Below are 24,592 nucleotides of genomic sequence, written 5' to 3'. Positions count from 1 at the left end.
TACTCTTGGAGGAAGGAATCGATTTATTTAGTGCCCATTGTGAGCAGCCAGCCCAGCCACCTGGGGCCATGATGAGGTCCCAGCTTGAGCTACTGCTGAGAGCCAAGTCACCACCTACCCTTCCCCCGCACCCTCTCCTCCTCTCCTCCATTTGGCACACAGGTTGTCCCTTCTCGGGTGCCTGTTTTTTTTTTTTTTGTTGTTGTTTGTTTGTTTTTGTTTTTAACATTTTCACGTGTTGGAGCTGCCTATGTCTTGACATCATAGCTTACCAAATCTGAGTTGTAATAGAAGACAGGCAAAAGCTGCTACACCTGTTAGGTACTAGACAGTCGACTAAAGTCACCAGAATTTATCCCAAGAAACTTTCACCCTTGCTGCAGGATTTGGCTACTGCTGCTGCCCTCTGCTGGCTTACCAGAATCTGCAACAATCAGGACATCTTTTTGGACCATCCTTCATCCTTTTTCAATCCCATCAACTGAAAAAGTCTCACTTTCTGCTGAACTTAGGCAAATGGCTATTCTCTTCTCTATAACTTTACATTGTTTAGTTTATTTACTTTAAACAGTTTTTATAAAGGTGTGTTGTCCTGTGTCTTCAGTTCCAGCACTTGAGAGACAGGGGCAGGTGAACCTTTGGGAGCTCAAGGCCACCCTGGTAGACATAGTGAGACCTTGTTTCAAAAAAGTTCTTATTTGTTTGTTTTGTTTTCTTGTTAGTTTGTTTGATTAATTTTTTAAAACTTTTTATTGATTCATTGTGTTTCACATCATTTACCCCAGTCCCATTCACATCTAACCTTGGCCCTTGCAATGCCCCTCAAATAAAACACACAAACATGCACACTAACACACACACACACATACACACCGCCACCATCACCACCACCAACAAAGCATAAAAAGCATCTCATCATGGAAGCTGTAGTATGTCACAGTGTGTCCCTCAGTATACCCCTCTGTCCACACATCTTCATTTGCAAATGTTCACTGCAATGAGTCATTGGTCTGGTTCAAGATCTTTGGCTTCTGTGACACCATCTACATTGGATCCTCATTGGAACTCATCATGGTTATCCTGTTGTTGCCCTGTGTGATGGAGACCGTGGAGCTGTGGAACAGCAGGACTGGCCCTTTCACATGTCCCAACCATTCACAGATGATGTAGATTTGGGGATGGGCTAGTTAGTTCAGAGCCCTGAGTGTGGGCCTGGTGGTAGCTGAACTGGTCAGCCCAGTCAGCTCTCCCTTATCTGCACCATCAGGGCAAGCTCTGCATCACTGCTCCAGCGGTTGGCAGGGTCAGCTTTCCTGCTCTCATGCCCTTGGGGCTGGCTCACCTGTACCCATGCCTCAAGAGCCAGCTCCACTGTGCTGCCGGAAGAGGTACAGGGCGCCCTCTCCAGTGCTGCCACTGGTGAGAGAGAGGGCTAGCTAACCAGAGCACCACATCCAGTGAGGGGCGGGGCCAGTTATACACAGCTCCTGGACGTCTGCGTGGTCCCCAGCGGTTGTCCTGACCGGGTAATTCTCTAGTGGTAATATGAGCCATAGACATTGACAATGACCGCTGCCTCTGCATAGCCACAGGCTGAGACTTGGCTCTCAGCAGTAGCTCAAGCTGGGACCTCATCATGGCCCCAGGTGGCTGGGCTGGCTGCTCACAATGGGCTACTCCTCTCCACTCTTGCGTCTCCAGTTCAGTCTCTCTTTACAATGCTAGAGTTGTTCTGCTTCTTTCTTTCCCATCTGACCATCCCATACTTGCACATGGTGGTGGCTCCCACTGCAGGCTGGCCACATGGCTGGAGGGCCGCTGCATAGCATCCTCCATCGTGCTGTGCGGCGCGGTGGCAGGCAGGTGTCTATGGGGGCGGGGGGGGCGGCAGGCCTACGCGTGGCATGGGGTCTAGAGCTCTCTGTCTTCTTCTTTCTATGCTTCACTGCTTGGATTTGCTTTGCTTTGGTTTTTATGAGTCCTACGCATAAGGCAGCTTTGGACACCAAACCAGGCATCAAGCTAAGATGAACCGAGGACTGCCGTCTGCTCTGCAGATGACTGATAGGAGAACCCCGCCACCAACAAGGTGTCTCTTTGATTGCCAGGGGCGGCGGGGAGACTTTGTTTTTTTTTTGTTTTTTTTTTTTAATTACCTTAACAAAAAAGCATTGCCACTGAAAATGCTTTTGAATTTTTGAAGTTTCAGGACCCTTCTGTGAGTGCTTTTCTCATAATTCTCTGTGCTGGAGTTGGCACCCAAGACCCTATGCTTACTAGGCAAGTGATACAAATCCCAAGTCCAAATTTCTCAGGTTTTTTTTTTTTTTTAAGAACACAACTGTGTAGGAATTCATCACACTTCACAGAAATTTTTCTGTTTTACCAGACAGATTGGACTGTGTGTCACCTACACTGTAAAGAGAAGGTTGGACATATCTGTTACTCAACTCACAAGCCTTTGGGTTAGCTAGTTCTGAAAACCGAATTCTTTGATTCCAGCAGCGAGTAAGTCCATAGGATGGTGTGTGTTCTCGACTCCAACTGATTTGGTGTGGAAGCATATTTTATAATTTCATCTAAGTTGTACTATAAGCCTATGAGAGAAAGGAAAAAGAGAAAGCCATATTCCCGGGATGGGCCACTATAGTGAAAGAATACCAAACTTTGAATCTCCCAACACTGACTCAAAGATTTAGTGAATGCGTGGTCTTGGAGGATATCCTCCCGCCTCTGCGATCCAGCTTCCATCTTGTAGAATAATGTTCACTTTGTCGGCTACCTCACAGGGATTTTGTGAGGAGTCAATATTTTCTTTTATTCTATTTTATCGTTTTTTTTTAGCAGCATGATTCTTCTGTTAGAAAGCATTTTTACTCATCCCTCTTTTTGTCTTCCAAGTCTGTCCTTCAGGATTCCAAGACATAAATTTAAAGCAAATAAAACATCAGATAGAGGAAAGATACGTGGATGGATAGATATGATATAAATATACAGCTGAAACCATCACACATCCCTACTTCCTACTTTGCTTCTCTGTTTTCACTCACAGAAAAATGGTGAGTATTTATGCTTGTCATTCTGTCTCATTTCAATCAAATAAAAGGGGAAAGGAAATTTCTTAATTAAATTTGTGAGTTGTTCTTTCTTGATGCCATATTAGGTAAATCTGAGTTCATAGTTCTGATTCTTTGTGGGCCCCTGTGTGAATTTAGTTCACCAGAACTATTCAATTTATATTTATGAAGAGCAATATTTCCTTCCCATCATTGGTGAAGCCCTCACAAAATCCCTGAATTACCTCTAAGGTGTATTGTGACTATTTCTGGACCTTCTGTATCAGCTTGCTTCCAAACACATGATTGCTACCGCAGTGTGCATTCTCCGGGGCTGTCAAAAGATGTTTTTGAATCGCTTCTCAGCGTTTTGACTAAGATCAAGTGTAGTATCTGTTCTTATCAGTTTAATATCTGATACGTCCTCTATCTGAGGACAATATATTAAATGGATTTTTGGAACTAGGAGTTGGAATACAAGCTTGCTCCATGGGCATCAACCTGGTATTGCAGTACCTCCAGGAACGGTGCACCCCCTTGGAGGAATAAAAGAAAAAGATGTTTCTGAGGTGATGGTCTATAGAACCTTTTGCTCACTTGATAACACGGTGAGTTTTTCAAAAGAAGGAACTGGGAAGTTAAGTGTGGTCCGTCTTGTATTTCTTGCATCTTCGGCAGATAACAGGCCAGATGAAAGAAGGTTGATTTAAATCGTATGTGGATTTGTGTGTGGTGTGTATGTATGTGTATTTGCTTCTGTAAATGTGGGTATACTTGGGCTCTGACTTGGGGGGGGTCAGAAGTCAGCCCTGGGTGTTGGTCCTTGCTTTTTACCTTGTTCGAGAGTCTGTTCTTCATTGCTGCACATTCCAGAGGAGGTTCCTCTGGAACCCCCTATCTTATCATAAGAAAGAATTACAGAGGTGGGTGCTATAGTCTTCAGCTTTATGTGGGTACTGGGGACCCAACCTCAGGTTCTCATACCCACGTGAGTTCTTGACCTGGTGAGTGAACAAAGCATTTGTTGTGCAAGTGGGACAATGTGAGTTCAATATGCAGAACCTGCCTACAGCCATACGTGTTGGTACTGCAATCCCTGCAAGATGAGAAGGGAAGGCAGGAGAACCACCAGAAGCTTGAGAGCTAGCTGACCTGTGCACTCGACGGGAAGCAGAGAAACTGTCTAAAACAAGGGATTCTGCAAGGACCAATACTTGAGGTTATCCTCTGATCTCCACTGAAGCTTAGGTGCCCTGGCCCCCAAAAACACGTGAACACACACACACACACATACACATACATACACACACACACATACACACACACACACACACACACATAAGAATGAATTTAAAAGGCAATGGAAGCAAAACATTGACAACTGAGACTTTATTAAATTCAAAAAGATTTACATAACAAAGTAAACAATTAAAGAGTCAGATATATAAGGAAAGACCATCTGTGCTAGCTGTACACCCGACAAAGGCTTGGTATCTAGAATATATGAATAACTTTAAAAATAACAATAGATCAGTTAACACATGAACTAATGAAATGAATAAGGTTCTCAGACAAGGATGGTCCACACCCATGAGGATCACAGTACCACAAATTTTGACATGGTATGTTATTTTAAAAAGGGGAAAAAAATAGAGTGAGACAGTAGAGGGAAGATCCAGGAGCTGATAAAGGGAGAAGCAAGGGCATGAATATGATCAAAATACCCTTGTATAAAATCCTCAAAGAGTGTAATTAAAATATATTAAAATTAAATATAAAATATATTAAAATATGTATTTTTGAAAGATCAACTATATAGTAAGATTTTATCTTACAAAGGAAGTTCAGCCTTTTTGACGTTTTATATGCGTCTATCTTTTTCTTTTTAATTTTCCTCTTTTTATTAATTATTATTTATTACAGTTTATTCACTTTGTATCCCAGCTGTAGCCCCCTCCTTTGTACCCTCCCAATCACACCTTCCCTCTGTCTTCTCCCCCTATGCTCCTCCCCCAGTCCTCTGATAGCAGAGGTCCTCCTTTCCTTCTATCTGACCTTAGCCTGTGGGGTCTCATCAGGACTGGCAGCATATCTTCCTCTGTGGCCTGGCAAGGCTGCTCTCCCCAGGAAGAGGTAATCAGAGAGCCTGCCACCTAGTTCCTGCCAGAGACAGCCCCTGCTCCACTTACTAGGGAACCCACTTGGAGACTGAGTCTATGGGCTACATCTGAGCCAGGGTTTTAGGTTATCTCCATGCATTGTCCATGGTTGGGGTATTAGTCTCTGCAGGGCCCTCAGGGCCCAGTTGGTTATTTTTTTTGGGGGGGGGGGTCTGTTGGTCTCCTTTTGGAGCTCCTGGCCCCTCTAGGTCTTTATATCTCCCTCTTACTTCATAAAATTCCATGCATTCTGCCCAAAGTTTGGCTATGAGTCTTGGCCTCTGCTTTGATACCATTATCAGTGGAGTGTTTCAGAGGCCGTCTGTGATATGCTTATTTCTTGAGGCAGAATTTGCATTAGAGTGTGAATCTCTCAGGTTTAATTAGTACTTTAGTGATGTATAATGAGAAATGATTTAGACTTTCACCTTCATGTTATTATTAGATATTTCTAAAAGTTTGGAAGAGCTTCTGTATCTTTAGAGTCTCCAAATTTATTATGTTCACATTAGAAATTTATTGCTTTAAGCTTTAGTGTGTGTGTGTGTGTGTGTGTGTGTGTGTGTGTACACAGAGGCCAGAAGAGGTCATTTGACCCCCTGTAGTTGAAGCTAAACATGGCTGTGGGCCATCACTTGAGTTCTAGGAATAAAACTTGGGTCCTCTGGAAGAGCAACTAGTGCCCTTAACTACTGAGCCCTCTCTCCAGATCTCTACTTGAATTTTAGAATTTACTCTTTTGGATGATTTTGTTGCTAATAATCATTAAAAATATTAAAGTGAACATAAAATTCATAAATACAGTTTGGAACATATTTAAGTATTTAAGAAACTAAGATTGTGAATGGATATAACCATATCTATACACACACACACACACTATATGATATACAAAATATAGACTATATATATAATTTATAGGTTCCCCAAACAAATTATTAAAATTTCTGAATCATAAATGATTTTAAAATGGAATAAAAAAGCCACATCCCAAAGCCCTGTTTTGAAATGAATTCCTGTGTGGCTGGCTTTAGGTTGAAAAAGTAAGTAAATATTCTGTCGTTTTCAGGAAACTTGAGGGGGAAAAAAAACATCTTAAATAACTGTTTGGAGCTATGGGGGACAAGCAACCGCAAGCGTTTTTAAGCCCTGCAGTGAAGAACTCGGAGAGGGCTGCCTTCTGTGGGAGTTGTAATTGTTTGTGGCAACATGGTCCAGAAAATATATTTGAACTCAGCTACTACGAATGCAAACCCAGCAGTTCTTGGCCTTCGAGAGGTTAAGCTTCCACGAATGAAGGAGGGATTTATTAAATATAAACATTAGAATGAAGTAACGAAGCTCAGCCTTTAGAACAATGCTGATTTCTCTTTGCTGGCATGGGAACTACTAGTGAGAACTCATTGAAAAATCAAAAGACTGGGCTCAAAGATATCACCAGTTGCTTTTTTTTAACTTTTTAAAAATCACATTTATTTATTTGTATGTGCACATGTCATAGCGCACCTGTGGAGGTCAGAGGATAACTTGATGAAACTGATTCTCCTTACAGTGTGGGTCCCCGGAATCAAACTCAGGTCCCTAGGCGTGGCTGCAAGCACCTTTACTTGCTGAGCCCTACTCTCTTTCCTAGTAATTGCTAACAGTTGCTCCACGCGTATTGTGCACGTGTGCACAGACGCCCGCCCACCTGACCACAGTTTATTAATTTCCTCTGCTCACTCAGCCACTTCTCCATCGGCCAGCATGGTCCCCCTCCCTCCCCCCCGCCACTCTTACAGCTTTATAGAGGAACGCAGTTCCACTGGTTCCAGGTGCAAGGCATGGGGATATGTTTCACCATGGCGCTTATTCTCTGCATGGTGAAGTTAGCCTTCGCCACGTGTCCATACATGGGGAAGCCGAGATTATCTAGAGTCTGAATCTGGTGGCAGATAAGATGATAAATGAGACCCTGACCCCGGTACTCAGGCGAGGTGCCTCCCATCCTTATTTCTCCAGTGTGGTCTACTAGGCCCCAGGACACCGGGGTCCCCTCAGGCCCCATAATGCAGAAGCTGGGGAGGGTGAGGATACAGCGTTCAATGAACTTCCGGCTTTTCTCGTTGCCGCCGAAATACCAGGTGCTATCCACTAATGCCGCGTGTGCAGCATCCAGGGAGGCGAATTTGAATAACGTGTGGTCACTACAGAGAACAAAGAGGAAAGAGGAGTCCTTAATTACATAGGCTAGGAATAATTTTATGTATTTCCCCCTAAATATCTAAGGTCGCGTGCTCTGCCGTCAGACTGCCCCGGTTCCCCTCAACGCTTCACTTCTTGAGTTTCCTCAGCTGGTGAGGGCGGATAATAAGTAACTTTCATTGTAGACTAATGGGCCAGTGTGGTGACGGCTCAGATTCAGTACCTAGTAGGTAGTAAAACTTCTCCAGGCAATAGTTCCAGTTGTTATTTGCCTGTGACCACTACCTTTCCAGTTAGAGAGTTCAAATATGATCAGTCTTATTTTATGTAAGAGGGAAAAAAATTACAGATAAGCAGGTTTCCTAAAACACAGGTAGCAAGCAGAAAAGCCAAAGTTCGGAACCATAGAATTTGGTCTTGGGGTCCTTAGCCATCGTGATGAGCAAAAGAAAAAAGTCAAGTGCAAAGAAAGGCAGTGACGTGGAAGGAAGGCGGCCCTCGTCACTAAGTGGTGATGTGTGAAGACACCTGCAGTGGTGTGATGGGGATTCAGTAGTCATCCTGGCGCTCTGGAGGTAGAGCTAGCCACTCTATTTCAACACCAGTTTGTGTTCTATCACCCATGTGCTGAGAAAGCTATTGGAACACCAGGTCCTGCTTTCTACCAAGAGCCTATGGTAGACTTTTCAATAGATTCAAAATGGGCATGTTCTCTAGGCTGCTATGTGGGGGGTGTGGATAAGCGTCTTCAAATCTCAGACCCAGTGCCAGCTGTCAGTTCTATGCACCATCTTGTTGAACCTAAATGGGGGACAATGTAAAATGTGTTCAAGATCTTTTTACTAGAAGCCAGTTGTCCTTAGCAGCGAATTCACTGAACACAGTTGTTCAAGACCTCCTGGGTGTCAGCTACTGAGTTTTCCAGCTCTTGTAGGCTCTGCATTATTGGTAGAAGATGAATCAATCATTAAATCTGTAGAAGAAATTAATTCGTTTCAGATACCCAGGAGTGCTATGAGTAAAACAAAGCTGGGTCCTGTGACTTTTATTGAGTTGCTTTACCCAGAACTCTGATGAGGCAATTGGTGAGCAGATCTGGATAATGAAGTAAGTCATTAGTGTAAAGATTGATGTGCATAGGAGAGAGATGTTTTGGATAGAAAGGAGCTAATCTAGGAGGCCCAAGCTCTTGAAGGTCAAGTAGAAATGGTAGTAAACTTACATTGCCTGAAGTTTTCTTAATTACATAAACTTAATTGTACATTAATATCTGCATTTAGTTTCAACACTGGAAACAACATGAAATCACTCACACAAATGATTCAGGTCACCGAACCAATATCAGAGTGTTAATTAACTTTCTGAGAGAGAAAAGGAGAGAGCAAGAGAGTGAGTGACTGAAAGGCAGAGATAGAGAATATAAATGAGGTTTCCTCTGCTTTAATCCTTTCCAAAATAACTAACTTGAAGTAACCTGATGTGAACTAATCTGTGAAACTCTCATGTATCTCTTTCTCTCCTATTTTACATATGAAATAACATTGAAATGGCAACACTTTTTGTTTGTGTTATTTTATGTAAAGTCAACCTCTTCCTCTTCAGACTACCTCTGCTAGAACACCTCCTTTGGCAGGATGACTCAACCTCTGATTTTAGATTCCTATCTAAAAAGCAGTTCACATTTTTCAAATGAACTTGTGTTATTTTTTTTACAAAACCTACAAGTTTTGGAGGGAATAAGAGAAAAAGAAAGGTCTGAGAGGCAGGTGAAAATCTCCTCTTAGAGGGCTGAGGAGTTCAGAAATATTTGAAAGCGTGTCAGGAAGCATTGAAATTTTGTAAGCAGGAGGAAGATGTGGTCCCTATTTAGATTTTACTCTGAGTAGGGAGCGAGCTCCTCTGCAGTGGGGAAAAAGGTAGCAGACACACTGAGGGCATGGAAGATTAAGCAGTAACACACATTTAACTTGTATATTAAAACTTGCAATTACGATTTTAAATTGCATGTATTTACTCATTTGTACAGTGTTACATGCTCCCATGTGAAGGTCAGAAGAAAACATTTGGGAGTTGGTTCTCTTCATCGTGTGGGACTCAGGGATTGACCTCAGGTAATCAGACTTGTCGGCAAGCACATTTAGCTGCTCTACCATCTGTCAGCCCTTTATGCAGATAGTCTTGTTTAGAAAAAACACCTTTGAGGACATGTTTAGGACTTCAATATAAGCTCATCCCAATTATTTTGTTAGTCCCAATTCCAGTCTCCTCACAACAAACAAAAGAGGAAAGAAGAAACAAAAGACCCAAAGAGAAAGAAGTCTTTTTAGAAAGTGAAGCAATGCATCTCAAAGCCAAGGTACTCTGGGATGCCACTAGGTATTGAAAGAAGCCATAAGGGACTCTATCCCGAGGACTCCACTTCAACACAGCCCTGCTCACATCTTGATTTTTACCTTCTAGACTGCAAAGCAATGATAGATCACATGTGTACTGATTTTAGCCCAGTGCTTTAAGGTGACCTTTTAACGATCACTTTGTAAATCTAACAAATGAGGCACGGCATTAATTAAAAGACTGATGGTGCACAACAGCTTCTTTCACACTCACAAAGGCTTGGGCTTGTTACTGCTGGCTACTAAGTTCTTCTCATCCACCAAGGCAGGAGTCAATTTCTTTGCTGTTTGAAATATCATATAGAGAAAACACTGTGTATGCTTGACCTCGCTCAAATTCATGGCTCCAAGACTTTCTATCACTTTTCCCAGGCTTGACTGTGTACCTTGATGAGGAAAATGAGGAAGCAAATGATATACCATTATTCATAGATAGATTTGGGAAAGGCTACTCAATGGAGTCAAAGAGAATATGAACATAGAATCATTGAGTCTTGTGTTAAACCATGACAGGCTTTATAAGATAAAGATTGTATGCTTCCCATTTCCCCCCTCCCGTGATTTTGTTTTAATTTAAGTTTTGAATGGTATTAAATATGCTGACTACATAAGAGTACAGTCATAGCTACCAAAGATGAGTTTGAGGCATAGTAACTGAAATTGAACGGACAATTTCTATGTACTCCACCCTGAGAAGAACAAAACAAAACAAAACAAAAAAAAATCAGAAAGAAGGAGAGGAGGACCTCCCCTATCAGTGGACTTAGGGAGAGGCATGCATGCAGAAAGGAGAGGGAGAGAGGGACCGGGAAGGGAGGAGGGAGGGACTTATGGGGGGATACAAAAGGAATAAAGTGTAATTAATAAAAGTTAAATAAAAAATTAAAAAAAAAGATTCTCAGTTCCTTTTTATTGCGCAAATATGATTCTCTTCACTATGAATTGGCTTTTGTTCACTTGTAAAATTTGCATAGGTTCATGGAAAATTGTGATATAGTAAACATGTTTCAAAGAGTGCACTGGGGTTAACTTTTAGGCTCTGTTCCTGATCCTGTAACATTTACCTGTCGCCCAATCCACTTACATCCCTGTAGTTAAGAGTAGACAGTGTTATTATAAAATTCCAGATTTGGGATCACAATGAGCCTATTTTTACTAGCCGGCAGATAAACCTTCAGATGACTGATCCCATATGTTTGAAAGTAGGTAAGACCAAAAGAGATGCCTAGCTGAATATGATCCAAATTTCCTACCCATACAATCATAAGCTAAAATAATTGTCATTTTGAACTGATATTCAGAAGGCTTGAAGTTCTATAAAACGAGGTAGGATATTCCTAAGATGTTTCCATTAATTGGCTCATTTAGTCCGTAAATGGGTTCTATGTTTAGAATAGTATTAAAATAATTTTTTTCTTATTTTTTTAACATCCAAAGCAGAAGTAAGTGACCCTCTACCACACAGCTAATTGGTTCAGTCTAATTTCAGTCAAGTAGCAGGCACAGACCTGTTTCATAAAAGTCTTTTGAAAAATGCAACAATGTAATAAAACAAAGATGAAATGGTAGGATTCTTTGTTCCCATATTTATGTTGTTTAATAGAATAGGGGGATACTAAAAAAAAAGATATAAGTCCTGAAGTAGAAAAATATTACATTAGTTTTTTTCTTTGTGAACTTTCCATACTGCAGCTCTTATGAGTTCCCTTTGAAGGGACTAGATGCTGAGCCAAGGAACAGCCAGCATCATGATAAGTGTCTGTGGCTTGCAAAAAATGCACATGACGCGTAAGGTGTTCCAAAGGAGCAGTGATTTCTACCATGTGTGCACAGGAGGTCACAATAGCCCACATACACCCCAGTTTTCTTACTTTGAATTTGCAAATGCTGTTTCCAGTTAATGACTTCTGGTGAGCTGAGAACTTCCTGACAGTGCCTGGGATCCTTGGAGTAGATTAGGTAAGTGTTGTTGTAGTGGTCGAGGTCATCTGTCATGTCCTGTTTTAGAAAAGAAGAATCAACTAAAATGTTTATGGGTGGTGTGGCGTTTGTTATATTGTTATTCGGTATTCAGTCACATGGTGGAATTTAAAAATATTAAAAGCAGTTCCTGTGGGTTTATGTCCTAATCATTTACAATGTGAAGTCAAGAGAAAAAGCTTTGATTCAATTCAAGGAAAAAAAAAAACCTGAAAAGCATTACCCCAACTCAAGAAAAACCAGCGTGTTATAAAATTCAATTAGAAGAGTCAAAATAACAAATTAAAAGCAAAACCTTTAGGAAAAAGAATATTTTTTTTCCTCTGGGCTATGAATGCTCTGGCATTAAAATCTACAGTGAAAACCATCACAAAGAGGAAACCAAAGATAAAGCTAATGAACTAGCTATTTCTTCAAAAGTGGCTTTTTATCATTAAATGAATGACAACCCCATAAAGCAAATAGCTTGTGGATGTGGGGAGCCATGTAACTGGGGGGAGCAGCCTAAGAGCAAGAGTGAAGTCAAGGAGTGTCCAAACCCCGACAGTCTTGTCTTAGAGACCAGCAGGGGTAGGCGTTCTCCCTCCCTGCCCTGGGACTGTCTTACGTCTCCCATCTCTACCACATCATCATTTATCCGGGTGGCTAGGCTACTGGTTAAACCTTCTCTCTCCTTATAAGCACCTGGAATTCCTCTTCATGCAAATAAGGCATTCTCAGCACCCTGGCCTTGGCCAATGATGTGAACTCACCCTGAAAGCCTCTACTCACTCCCCAAATGTTTAAATAATCTCTGTTTCCCCAAATAAAGTGAGCTAGCCCACTGAAGCTATCTCCAGAGAAGGCTGTTCCCCACTCACTCACTGCCAACCAAGATTCCTCACTGCACCCACCCTCCCCCGCTAAGCTTTCCCCCTCCCGCTCTGTGAGCAGTCAGCCAGGGTACCCTGAGGGGAAAGCAAACCTGGGGTGGCAAGAAGTAAGCATATGTTCATATATGTGGAACCAGTTTGCAAAGCAGTAATGGGACAACTTAAACACAAAGAAATATATCACAGAAATACTATTCCCATTAGTGCATAATCTGAATGCTTCCATTACTCCAATTTTAATGAAATATCTTAAAATGTATACTCAAATGTAAATCAAACTATTGATTTTCTTGCTCTGACTTATAAAATATTTAAGTCATCTTCAAAATTCATGTTGGCAAAATTTTTCACTTGGAATGGAGAATAAACTCTGATAATCTCCCTGTAGCACCAGCTACCTGTAGCTCTTTTTTCTTTTGCTTTGTTTTATTGACTTTGTTATAGATAATTGATGTAAAGGCAGTACATCTCAGTGGGAAGTCAATATTACAATGAAAAGCTGTTGCAGAGTGAGAAGGAGTTGAATTGTTTCAATTCCAGAGATTTTTAAAGATAGGAAATATGTTTTACCCTAAGATAATAGTTGACAATGGAACTAATAATTTGCTTGTTACAATATACAAACCTAGCATAGCAAATGTTTTTCTTACTTATTTTATTTTGTGGCTATGAAGGTTTTGCTTGCATGTATACATGTGTGTGGTATGTGTGCAATGCCTGCAGAGGCCAAAAGAGAGCGTTAGATTCCATATAACTAGAGTTACTGACAGTTGTGGGGCACTACATGGGACCTGGGACCAAAATCCTGGTCCTCTACAAGAGCAGCATGTGTTCTTCAGCCCCGAGCCATCTCTTCAGCCCGCAGGAAATGTTTTTACCTTATAATAAAAGGTCAAACTATTCTCAACATGATCTTAAGTTGGTATGACCTTCCATCAGTTTCCTATAGCTCCTACAATTAATGCAAGAAATGATAACGTATCCTTGAAGTTCAAACCAGCCAGTGCAGATTAAAGAAACTATGCTGGCAAGCAAAAAGAGAGAAAGAAAGAAAGAAAGAAAGAAAGAAAGAAAGAAAGAAAGAAAGAAAAAGAAAGTGTACCATCTCCTTGGGTTATTACTATATCTTTGTGTATTTCCCCTTCTGAACACTTTATACCATTCTGTAATTTTTATGTGGACTGTTCTGTACTCTCCTTCAGACAGAGTATTAGTTGACATTATTATTTCACTTCTGTTTCTAGGGGTGGGAGAAGGCATCTACCATATTACCGTAATACCTACTGCCAGACACATTCCAGGAATGCAACAAATGTAGGGATACAGACACATCTGTTCTATGTTGCTACTTACCTGTTCCTGGGGTCGAATAACAAGAGTATTAAAATCAGGCCACTTGTCCACCAAAGCCTTGAGCTTGAATGGATTTCCATGATTCATGTGGTAGACAGTCCCATAAACCTAAATGTTTCAATATGATAATGTCAGCACATTACAAAGAGGTAGAGAAATGCAACATATTTGAGTAGAACAAGGATCATTTACATGGAATTATGAAAATTTTGTAGGAAAGATGTAATAAATGAATCTTCCCAATGATTCCTAGTGTGTAGTTGCTTATAACAAAAATATCTTTTAAACATTAATAAGATAAAATATAAAGAATGGTAAGATTTATAAATAAACTCATGAACTTCCCTGTTGTAGAATCTAATAGAATTTTTTTCATGGATTTCAAATTTGTTTTTCTTTTTGTGCATCCAACAAAGTTTATGAAGTTGAGACATTTCAGAGATGGTTTCCATGCATTACAAATGTTTTCTTATTATTCCTTGTAGCATTTTTATTATTGTTACTTTAATATCCATATTATGTAATTTTTATATCTATATCACCTGGCTGTTGATATATATTTATCATCTAAGTTAAAATTTTGGTTTCTTATCTAAGTTAAGATTTAGCCAGGCTTAGTGATGCAGGTCTGTTATCTCAGCTAATAAGGAAACTGAGGCAGTCATGTTGAAAGGTCAAGGGACACCTGGGATATATAGTGAGCCAGAGGACAGCTTATAAATATTTAGCTTCCCACAGGGGTCTTTTCTGAGACTGATACTCCAACCAAGGACCATGCATGGAGATAACCTAGAACCCCTGCACAGATGTAGCCCATGGTAGCTCAGTCTCCAAGTGGGTACCCCAGTAAGGGGAACAGGGACTGTTTCTGACATGAACTCAGTGACTGGCTCTTTGATCACCTCCCCCTGAGGGAGGGAGCAGCCTCACCAGGCCACAGAGGAAGACAATGCAGCCAGTCCTGATGGGACCTGATAGGCTAGGGTCAGAGGGAAGGGGAGGAGGACCTCCCCTATCAGTGGACTTGGGGAGGGGCATGGGAGAAGAAGAGGGGGGTAGGGTGGATTGGGAGGGAATAAGGGAGGGGACTATAGTTGGGATACAAAGTGAATAAACTATAATTAATAAAAAGTTAATAAGTTTAAAAATTAAATATTTGGCTTCAGTGCCATATGTATGTTTGATGACAGACATTTTTACCTCATGTTTTCTGTAAATATGTTATATAGGTCAAATCCTAGTCCATAGTAACTTTCATAACAAGTTGTATGGTAGGAGACCTAGAAATTTGTGTAAATTAAATCTTATTTCATTGAAATAATATGTGATAAAAAAGCATCTTATGATACACATTTTAATTTACTTTGTACCTTAAAAACATCTTCCCCTACTTGAGCCATATCAAGGACACAAATTCAAATAACATCAGAATCTTTATTGCACAATATTTAACATGACTTCAACTAAGTAGTGACTTGTTATTTAAGAAGCAGGAAAATTCTTTTTCCCCTACTGGCAATTATACCTAGGACCCTGCACATACTAGGCAAACACTCTTATCAATGCACTGTATCTCCAACTTTCTTTTGAGTTTTTATTTTGTGACAGGGTCTCACAAAAATTGTAAAATATCCTTTGGAAGCAAACAGTGACACTTCCCCACAGTGGACAGTGGAGAGCAGAACTTTGCTACTTTTAAAATTTTGGGAAAGTGACACTATTGAGACTTCTTTCCACTCTGGAAACCTAAGCTCGGGTGAGAGAAATGCCACGGTCTCAGCCAGTTTTCAGTGCGTCTGGACCTGTTTCCCTCCTTGCCATAGCAAGGTGCACGCCTTAGTTAGTCTGAGAATGTTCTAATCTCACCTTTAAGGACTCCGGGAGGTGCCTCCTCAGGCAGTTCTCCAGAACGTGTAAGGCTTGAGAATTCTGTAGGCAGAACATCTCCTGTGATACCTTTGATGAGAAAGAGCAACAGTGACAACAAGTTTCTAGATTCTTCCAAGTTGACAAGTAACAGTAACCATCATTAGACACTATGAGTCTAACAACACTTAAGATGCTTTGGTTAATTGAGAGTGTTCCTGCAGACCTACTTTGGAATAAGTCTGTGAATTTTTGCAAAAATGCTTCTGAAGTGTGTATTAAGCTAACAGTGAGTCTATGGCCCACTTAACTCAAAAGTAACGAGGTAATGAAGGTCCGACAAACATACAAAGATATGTCACAGTATGTCGGACCTTCATTAAATTTTTCCAACATATTTTAATTTGGGGCTTTCAAAATGTATATCTTTGTTACATTTATAATTAATTCATTTTTGGATGATATTGTGAATAAATTATATTACAAGATTTAAAATACTTTTTATCGACTGAAATACAATTCATTCTTAAATAATTAGCCCTACCTGTTATAAATTTAGTACTTTAACGTCTTACCTCCAGTAGTTGTTGCTATTACTCTCAATTTGAAGGTTACTTTAAATTTGTCTTCTATGTGGCCAATCATGGCGTTTTTGTGAATAAAAGTTATTTATTGCCATTTTCTGCTTACATTGAACTACATAGAAATTCTAGCAGGTGTTATATTTTATTTCTGCTTTTATTTACTCAATGGAATTGTTTTTCTTAGGAAGCACAGCTATGAATTTGAGAAGTTTAAAATCTTTTAAAATTTCAGCATTGAGAAGAGAGGGTCTCCCGGGGCCCCTTTCTGGCTGAGGAGCTATTGGTAGTTGAGACTGCTGAGGAAAAGAAGTCCTTTCTGTTTGGAAATGTGGACACGGGTAGGTCTTCTCTGCCATAGTAGATGGCCCCACGCCCATTCACACATGGTCAGCACTAATTGGACTCAAGAGTTTAGAAATAATAATTGCAAAGGAAGATGTGAAGTCAGAAGGGAGACATGTGGATTAGTCCCCAGAGAACTGGAAGAAGTCAGTATGGAATGGATACATTATACATATGTATCATTGTGTATATGTATCGAAATTTCTAAGAACAAATAAAATTATTATTTAAAAAATAGGTAAGTGCTCCTAGAGATAAAAGATAGATTTATCACTTGAGTTTTTCATCTTGGCCATTCTGATAGGTCTAAGGTGAAATCTCAGGGTTGTTTTGATTTGCATTTCCCTAATGGCTAATTTCTTTAAGTTTTTCTCTGCCATTCGAGGTTGTGGAGAAAGGGGAACCCTCCTCCACTGCTGGTGGGAATGTAAACTTGTACAACCACTCTGGAAATCAATCTGGCGCTTTCTCAGACAACTAGGAATAGCGCTTCCTCAAGATCCAACCATACCACTCCTAGGCATATATCCAAAAGAGGCTCAAGTACACAATAAGGACATTTGCTCAACCATGTTTGTAGCAGCTTTATTTGTAATAGCCAGAAGCTGGAAACAGCCCAGATGCCCCTCAACTAAAGAATGGATGCAGAAATTGTGGTACATCTACACAATGGAATATTACTCAGCAATGAAAAATAAGGAAATCATGAAATTTGCAGGTAAATGGTGGGAACTGGAAAGGATCATCCTGAGTGAGCTGTCCCAGAAGCAGAAAGACACACACAGTATATACTTACTCATATAGACATATAATATAGGATAAACCTACTAAACTCTGCACATCTAAAGAAACTAATCAAGAGAGAAGACCCTGACTAAAATGCTCAGTCCCCATCCCGAAAGGCAAAGAGGATGGACATCAGAAGAAGAACAGGAAACAAGCTAGGAACCTGCCACAGAGGGCCTCTGAAAGGCTCTGTCCTGCAGACTATCAAAGCAGATGCTGAGACTTATGGTCAACTGTTGGGCAGAGTGCATGGAATCTTATGAAAGAAGTGGGAAATAGTAAGATCTGGAGAGGACAGAAACTCCACAAGGAGAGCAACAGAACCAGAAAATTTGAACAGAGGGGTCTTCCCAGAGACTCATACTCCAACCAAGTACCATGCATGGAGATAACCTAGAACCCCTGCGCAGATGTAGCCCATGGCAGTTTAGTGTCCAAGTGGGTTACATAATAAAGGGAAGAGGGACTGCCTCTGACATAATCTGATTGGCCTGCTCTTTGATCACCTCCCCCTGAGAGGGGAGTAGCCTTACCAGGCCACAGAAGATAACAATGCAGCCACTCCTGAAGAGATCTGATAGACTAAGATCAGAAGGAAGGAGAGGAGGACCTCCCCTATCGCTGGACTTGGGGAGGGGCATGCGTTAAGAAGGGGGAGGAAGGGTGGGGTCGGGAGGGGAGGAGGGAGGGGTTATGGGGGGATACAAAGTGAGTAAAGTGTAATTAATAAAAAAAGATAGATTTATCACCATATAAATGCACCTAAATGACAATGGCTATTAATAACAGTAATAGGACAAAGAAGAGATAGCCTTTCAAATGCTAAGGACAACCAGGTGGCATCTGCCTTTATTTTCAGCATTTGGGAGGCAGAGGCAGATGGATCTCTGAGTTTGAGGCCAGCCTGTTGTACAGTTCCAGGACAGTCAGGGCTTCACAGAGAAACCCTATCTAGGAAAAAATGCTAAGGAATTGGCGCTGGAGAGATGACTCTGAACAATCATGAGCCCTGTTGCTGCTGCACATAATGTGTTCAGCTCAGTGACCCACATGGTAGCTGTGATCCCTCTAGAACAGTTCCAGTGATGTATACTTCTTTCTTTTTTATTAAAATTATTTTTGTGCATTACATTTTTGTTGTGTTTTCCCTCCCCCAAATCCTCTCCAACTCCCCATTCATTCAACTTTGTTATCTCTCTTGCTCTCAAAAATCAAAAACAAGAAACAAAAATGACAAAAGAAACAGGAAACAAAAACAAATAAAAATGGGCAAAGGACAAATAAGGTTTAAAAAAATGCCAAAAGAAAGCAAAAGTAAACAAAAGGTGCACAAAAGCACCATGGAGTTTGCTGTGTGCTGGCCAGCTAACTCCTCGGTAGGGGCTTGCTTGAGGTGTGGTGACATTCCCTTGGAGAAAACTGACTTTACTTTTGACAGAGGGTATCATGTTCAGATAGCCAGCTCCTTGGTTGGAGATGGGACTTTGTGTTCACTGCACGTCTCCATTTTGGTGCTGGAACCCCACCCGACATGAACCTATGCAAGTCTTGGTATGCTGCCTTAGTCTCTATGAATCCACATATGCATCAGTTCTGCCATGTCTGAAGGCCATCGTCTCCTTGGAGTCATCATCCAGTCCTTCTGGCTCTTATGATCGTCCTGCCTTCTCTTCCACATAGATCCCTGAGTCTTGGAGGAAGGAGTTTAATGAAGGCATTCCATTCATGACTGAGAGCTCCAAAATCTCTCATACTCAGCACATTGTCTAGTGGGGGTCTCTCTGTTAATTCCCACCAACTACAAGAAGAACATCCTCTGATGTGGGCTGAAAGTATAGCAGTATGTTGCCAGGAGTCATTATTGCTATGCTAAGCCCATGGTCTGCCTCGTCTCAGGTTGGTGCCTACTATAGCCGTGTCAGGTATGGGTTACATCTCATGGAGTGGGCCTTAAATTCAATTTTAAAAAGTGGTTGGTTACTCTCATAATACTGTGCCACTATTGTACCAGTATATCTTGCGTGTAAGTCACTGTTTTAGGTCACACTGTTTGTAGCTGAGTAATATTGGTGATTATCTCTCTCTTCCACTAGTGTGCAAAGTCTCTTTCAGTATCATGGACACTCCTCAGTAAAGATGAAACTTCTAGTTAAGCACCAGCTCAGTTTCTCTGTGTTCAATGGCATAAGTAACTGTTGGCCTCAGCAATAGGGCCTTACTATCAGATTGCAGAGAGTAACAATTGTAGACAGCCTTAGCAATAACCTGGGATGTTTGGTGGTTCCATAGGACCCTTTTGGCCAATAACTCAACAAGGTGTTACTCATTCCTGGCCCTGGGTTATTTGGTGCCTTATGATGTTTAGTGCGGGTCCTGTCTCCTCTATGACTTGGAGACTCCATTTAAAATCATTTCACATATGCATATACTCCAGTAAGCTTCTATACTAGTAAGTTTCCACGTTTTTCAAGTAGCACTTCATATCCGTTCTCCCTCTCCATAGACCTTCCTTTACCCTTCTCTCTCATCACCTTCCCTTTTCATCTTTTTCTTCTAGTTTCCCCTTTAACTCTCCATAATACTATATCCTATTTCTCCTTCTTTGGGAGATCCTCTTCTCTCCCCTGATCACTTACTAGATACATAACTTCTGCGGTTATTCAAATTGTGGTACACACACCAAAATCCTAAAAGCTAGCATCCACGTATGAGAGAATACATAGTATTTGCATTTTTGGTTCTGAGTTACCTAACTTGTAATAATCTTTTATAGCTCCATTCTATTTAACTGAAAAGTATATAATTTTATTATTATTCAACAAAATTACATAAAATAGATGAATAATATCCCATTGTGGGAATGTGTTGTATTTTTATTATTCATTCTTCTGTTGGGGGATATTTAGGTTGGTTCCAATTTCTGGCTATTATGAATAGAACGTCAGTGAACGCAGATGAGCAAGAGTCTCTGTAGTAGAATGCAGAGTGCTTTGAGTATATGATCAAGAAAATATAGCTGGATCCTATGGTAGATCGACCCCAGCTTCCTAAGGAACCACCACATTAAATATCATAGCGACTCTACAAGTCTGCATGATTTGCATGATTTGAATGTTGAGCATTTAAGTTTTGCAATTCTTTATATATATCCCTGCCTGATGCGTAGGTGGAAAAGTTTTTTTCCCATTAAGTAAGTAGATGGTGTGGGTCACTTCAGTGATGTTTTCTCTGCTGTGTTGAAGAGTTTAGTATAGAATTCAACTCCCTTCTTAAACTGTTCTTGCGCATGTGTGAAGCCGAGGTAGAAAGTATATTATCACACTCTGCCCCACAAACATTATGAAATCTCTCTGCTGCATTTTTTGCGTGTCTTCTTAAGAGGGTAATTTGAAATAATGAGTTTTTAAGTTCACAGGCTATTCTCCTACTTGAGAAGACTATATACATTCCGTCTAAGTTGTGGAATTTATGGCGCAAATTGTTATTGATACTTTCTTATCATTCTTTTGTTGTCTGCAGTTTCTATATAGTATTCCCTTCCTCATTCCTGGCACTGCCTTTTTATTTCTTGGTAGGTTTAAAGCAGAGATACTAAAATTAAGTGTTGTCTGCAGTTTCTATATAGTATTCCCTTCCTCATTCCTGGCACTGCCTTTTTATTTCTTGGTAGGTTTAAAGCAGAGATACTAAAATTAAGCTCTATTACCTTTTGGTCAAGACATTCCTTTGTTTTTGAAGGTAATCATGGGCACTGATGACCATATAGTAGAATTCCAGGCCTCTAGTGGATATGCCACTGGCAACACTTTTTTATCCAGTACAAGAAACAAAAATGTTTTCTGACATCCACTCTAATATCCTGGAGAGCATCAGAATAGTGGGAGTATAACATCCTTAGAGGCAATTTGAATTTTTTTCTCCAGAAACATTATTAAGAGTGTGACACACAAAAAAAGGACAGAGTAAATTTGATACGACATCTCAGGCATTTCTATAATGCCTGCAAACTGAATAACATGAGAGTGCTTGACAAATGTGAACACACACACACACACACACAAATTGAGTAATTACAATGTTAACAACCACAAACATATGATATCCAGTTAATGGGGCAGACTGAAACCTGAAAAGGCTAAATAGATGGGAAGGTTCAGCATTGTTGACAGACGAAGTCCATTGTGGTTTTTAGGCTCCTGAGACTGATTTTTTTTTTTTTTTTGCATTTCTGAAAATATACCCAGGTATAACAATTCAGAGAAAGTGAATCCAAAGAATAGTTTTTACAAAGCCTTTAAGGAATAAAAGAAAAAGCATGCAATGATTGTGGCCAAACTATTATGAGATTCTATAGGTATAAGCTCCAGTCTACCACTCGAAGGAACTATTAACATAAAAATTGTGATACACATGTACAAGTGAAAAGCATTCAATTAAGAGGATAAAACATATAAAATAAGGTAGACTTCAACTGATATTTATTATGTGAAATTTTGTGCACATTTAATATAATATGATAAGAATATAGAAAAAACAGAAAGAGAAATTAAAATGAAATTCAAATTTTAGAAACGGTTCATCATGTGAGCAGTTTAGATCAAATCTTTTAGGTCAGTTTTTTTAAAAGATAATTTCAATTAACAGTGAAACTGCTTAATAGTCCTCTTTATATTTTTCAGCATATTCCATGTCAAGTTTACATGAAGCATTTCGCTCTCCTGTTAAGTATTTATCCAGCAAAAGAGCTGCCTCCTAAAGAACTAGAGAAATTATCTATCATCCTCCCAGCACCCCTGTCCTGTAGGCACAGAACAAAAGCTAACCACAGCAGCATGTTTCTTTGCAAATATTGCTAAGCAAATGTATTCCCCGCTTTCACAATCTCTCCACGGCGCTTATCTGTTTGGAATGGAAACCTGCCATAATAATCTCATGAGTTTTGACATCAACGAACACACCAAACTAGATGAAGAAAAGCCCACAAGGTCTCAGAACTACACGGAGAACTACAGGCAGCTGAGGAAAGCCGGGAACAGAAGAGATTGCCCAGGGAGGAGCACACCAATGGGTTGTTCAATGCCAAATGGTCAGCCCCCAAAAAATAGACATACAGGCAGCATCTTACAGATGGAACAGGTTACGTTTAGGATGTATATCAGCACATAAGTATATACTTGTATGTATATACTTACATACCTAAGTATACTTATGTTTATATACTTATGTAAGTATACTTAAGTATGTATACTCATGTATGTATATAAGTATATACATACAACAACAATTCATTTAAAAAGAGGCCATGAAATTTGAAAGGGAGTAGGGAGTGGTACAGGAGAGGCTTGGAGGGGAGAAAGGGAAGAGAGAAATATTGTAATGAAATCATAATCTCAAACAAGAACAAAAAATTTTCTCCATAGCACATATTAATAGGTATACATATTTCTCAAGTTGAATAAACTGCCCCTCTTCATTGTATAGGCACCCACAAAAAAAATCACTATTTTTTTTATCTAAAACCTATGTAAAGATGTTTGATGTTTTTCCCAGTTTGTATGAGAAAAGGACAGGGAGCCACCATGTTTCTATCATGAGCCCTTACCTACAAATCTGTATCCACACAGAAAGCCTCCTCGGAACGAATAATGAACAGCAGATCTTTCTTGAAATAACAACGTTCAGAGCATTTTGGTGAATGTTTTACAGAAATATTTAGACCAAAGATGTACTGTGGACCTTGCTTTTTACCAAAACATGGGAAAACAAAATGCTGGCTGCCTTCAGAGCCCGAAGTATCCAGGTCCTTGACACGCATGTGTTGCCCATGGAGGTGACTATGCAAATTAGAGAGCCTGGTTTTACCTGCCCTCTCAGCTTTGCTTACATTATTTTCTCATCCCACAGAAAAACAGCAGAGTGGGACTAGGATATGTGACTGTTTAGAAAAGATATATTTTTTCATTCCTCCCTTCCCCAGGTGCCTGCTGTAGTAGCAAGATGGAAGCCAGAGATATTGGATAAAATTAACTCTGTAAAAATTAGAGTTGGTACTCACTTATAAGTGGATATTAGCCATATAATATAGGATAAACATACAAAAATCTATAGTCCTGAAGAAGCTAAACAATAAGGAGGACCCTAGGGAGGAAGCTTAATCCTCATTCAGAAGGGCAAACAGGATAGACGTTGGAAATAGAAGTCAGGGAACAGGACAGGAGCCTTCCACAGAGGGCCTCTGAAAGACTCTACCTATTAGGGTATTGAAGCAGATGCTGAGACTCAGCCAAACTTTGGGCAGAGTGCAGGGAATCTTATGGAAAAAGGGGGAGATAGAAAGACTTGGAGGGAACAAGAACTCCACAAGGAGACCAACAGAGTCAAAAAATCTGAGCTCAGGAGGTCCTGCAGAGACTGATGAATCAACCAAGGACCGTACATGGAGAGGAGATAGACCCACCCACTCAGATGTAGCCCATTGGCAGCTCAGTCTCCATGTGGGTTCCCTAGTAAACAGGGGCTATCTCTGACATGGACTCAGTGGCCAACTGTTTGATCACCTCCCCCTAGTGAGGTGCCCTAGTTATGCCACAGAGAAAGAGGATCCAGGCAGCTCTGATGAGACCTAATAGGCTAGGGTCAGATAGAAGGGGAGGAGGGCCTCCCCTATCAGTGGACTAGGGGAGAAACATAGGGAGGAAGAGGGAGGGAGGGTGGGACCAGGAGGAGATAAGGGAGGTGGCTACAGCTGGGATACAAAATGAATAAATCATAATAAATAATAATAATTTTAAAAAAATAGAGTTGCTTATCTATACATATACAAAGCAGATATCTGCATGTATAGAGCAGCTGAAAGTTTCCTCCAAATTTCTGTTCGTGCTTGTGTGTGCTTCAGACATCCCCCAGTGATGCTGATTAAGCCATCAGCAGTAACACTCTTTCAACATAAAAGCTTTATTTTGCTTTAATGTATGAGTGTTTTTGCCTGCGTGTATCCCTGTGAACCACACAAGTGCC

At 40.4% G+C, this 24,592-nt stretch overlaps 1 protein-coding gene and 1 non-coding gene across 2 annotated transcripts; one reads left to right on the top strand and one right to left on the bottom strand.

The window, feature by feature from the left end:
• Positions 1 to 3,410: 3,410 nt before the first annotated feature.
• LOC132651486 (U2 spliceosomal RNA) lies at positions 3,411 to 3,594 on the top strand. The gene has a single exon (XR_009589126.1). It is a non-coding gene; the product is annotated as a U2 spliceosomal RNA (small nuclear RNA).
• Positions 3,595 to 4,430: 836 nt separating this feature from the next.
• Positions 4,431 to 23,315, bottom strand: LOC110565760 (glycine N-acyltransferase-like protein Keg1). Its single transcript, XM_021663520.2, has 6 exons — positions 23,178 to 23,315; positions 15,864 to 15,953; positions 13,998 to 14,105; positions 11,664 to 11,790; positions 10,007 to 10,178; positions 4,431 to 7,401 (listed from the first exon to the last, which is right to left on the bottom strand). The coding sequence occupies exons 2-6, from the start codon at positions 15,939 to 15,941 to the stop codon at positions 6,999 to 7,001; spliced, it is 888 nt and encodes a 295-aa protein (XP_021519195.1). The 5' UTR covers positions 15,942 to 15,953; positions 23,178 to 23,315; the 3' UTR covers positions 4,431 to 6,998.
• Positions 23,316 to 24,592: the final 1,277 nt, after the last annotated feature.

Source organism: Meriones unguiculatus, chromosome 1, assembly GCF_030254825.1.
Source record: "Meriones unguiculatus strain TT.TT164.6M chromosome 1, Bangor_MerUng_6.1, whole genome shotgun sequence".
Classification (NCBI taxonomy): domain Eukaryota; kingdom Metazoa; phylum Chordata; class Mammalia; order Rodentia; family Muridae; genus Meriones; species Meriones unguiculatus.
This window is presented reverse-complemented; position numbering and strand designations above follow the sequence as displayed.

Coding starts and splice junctions, on each gene's coding strand:
- LOC110565760 (XM_021663520.2), bottom strand. CDS start 15,941: ATGTTCTGCCTACAGAATTCTCAAGCCTTACACGTTCTGGAGAACTGC. Junction 11,791..13,997: donor TTATTCGACCCCAGGAACAG/GTAAGTAGCAAC, acceptor TTTCTAAAACAG/GACATGACAGATGACCTCGA. Junction 7,402..10,006: donor AGTAACAAGCCCAAGCCTTT/GTGAGTGTGAAA, acceptor TGTTCTCTGTAG/TGACCACACGTTATTCAAAT.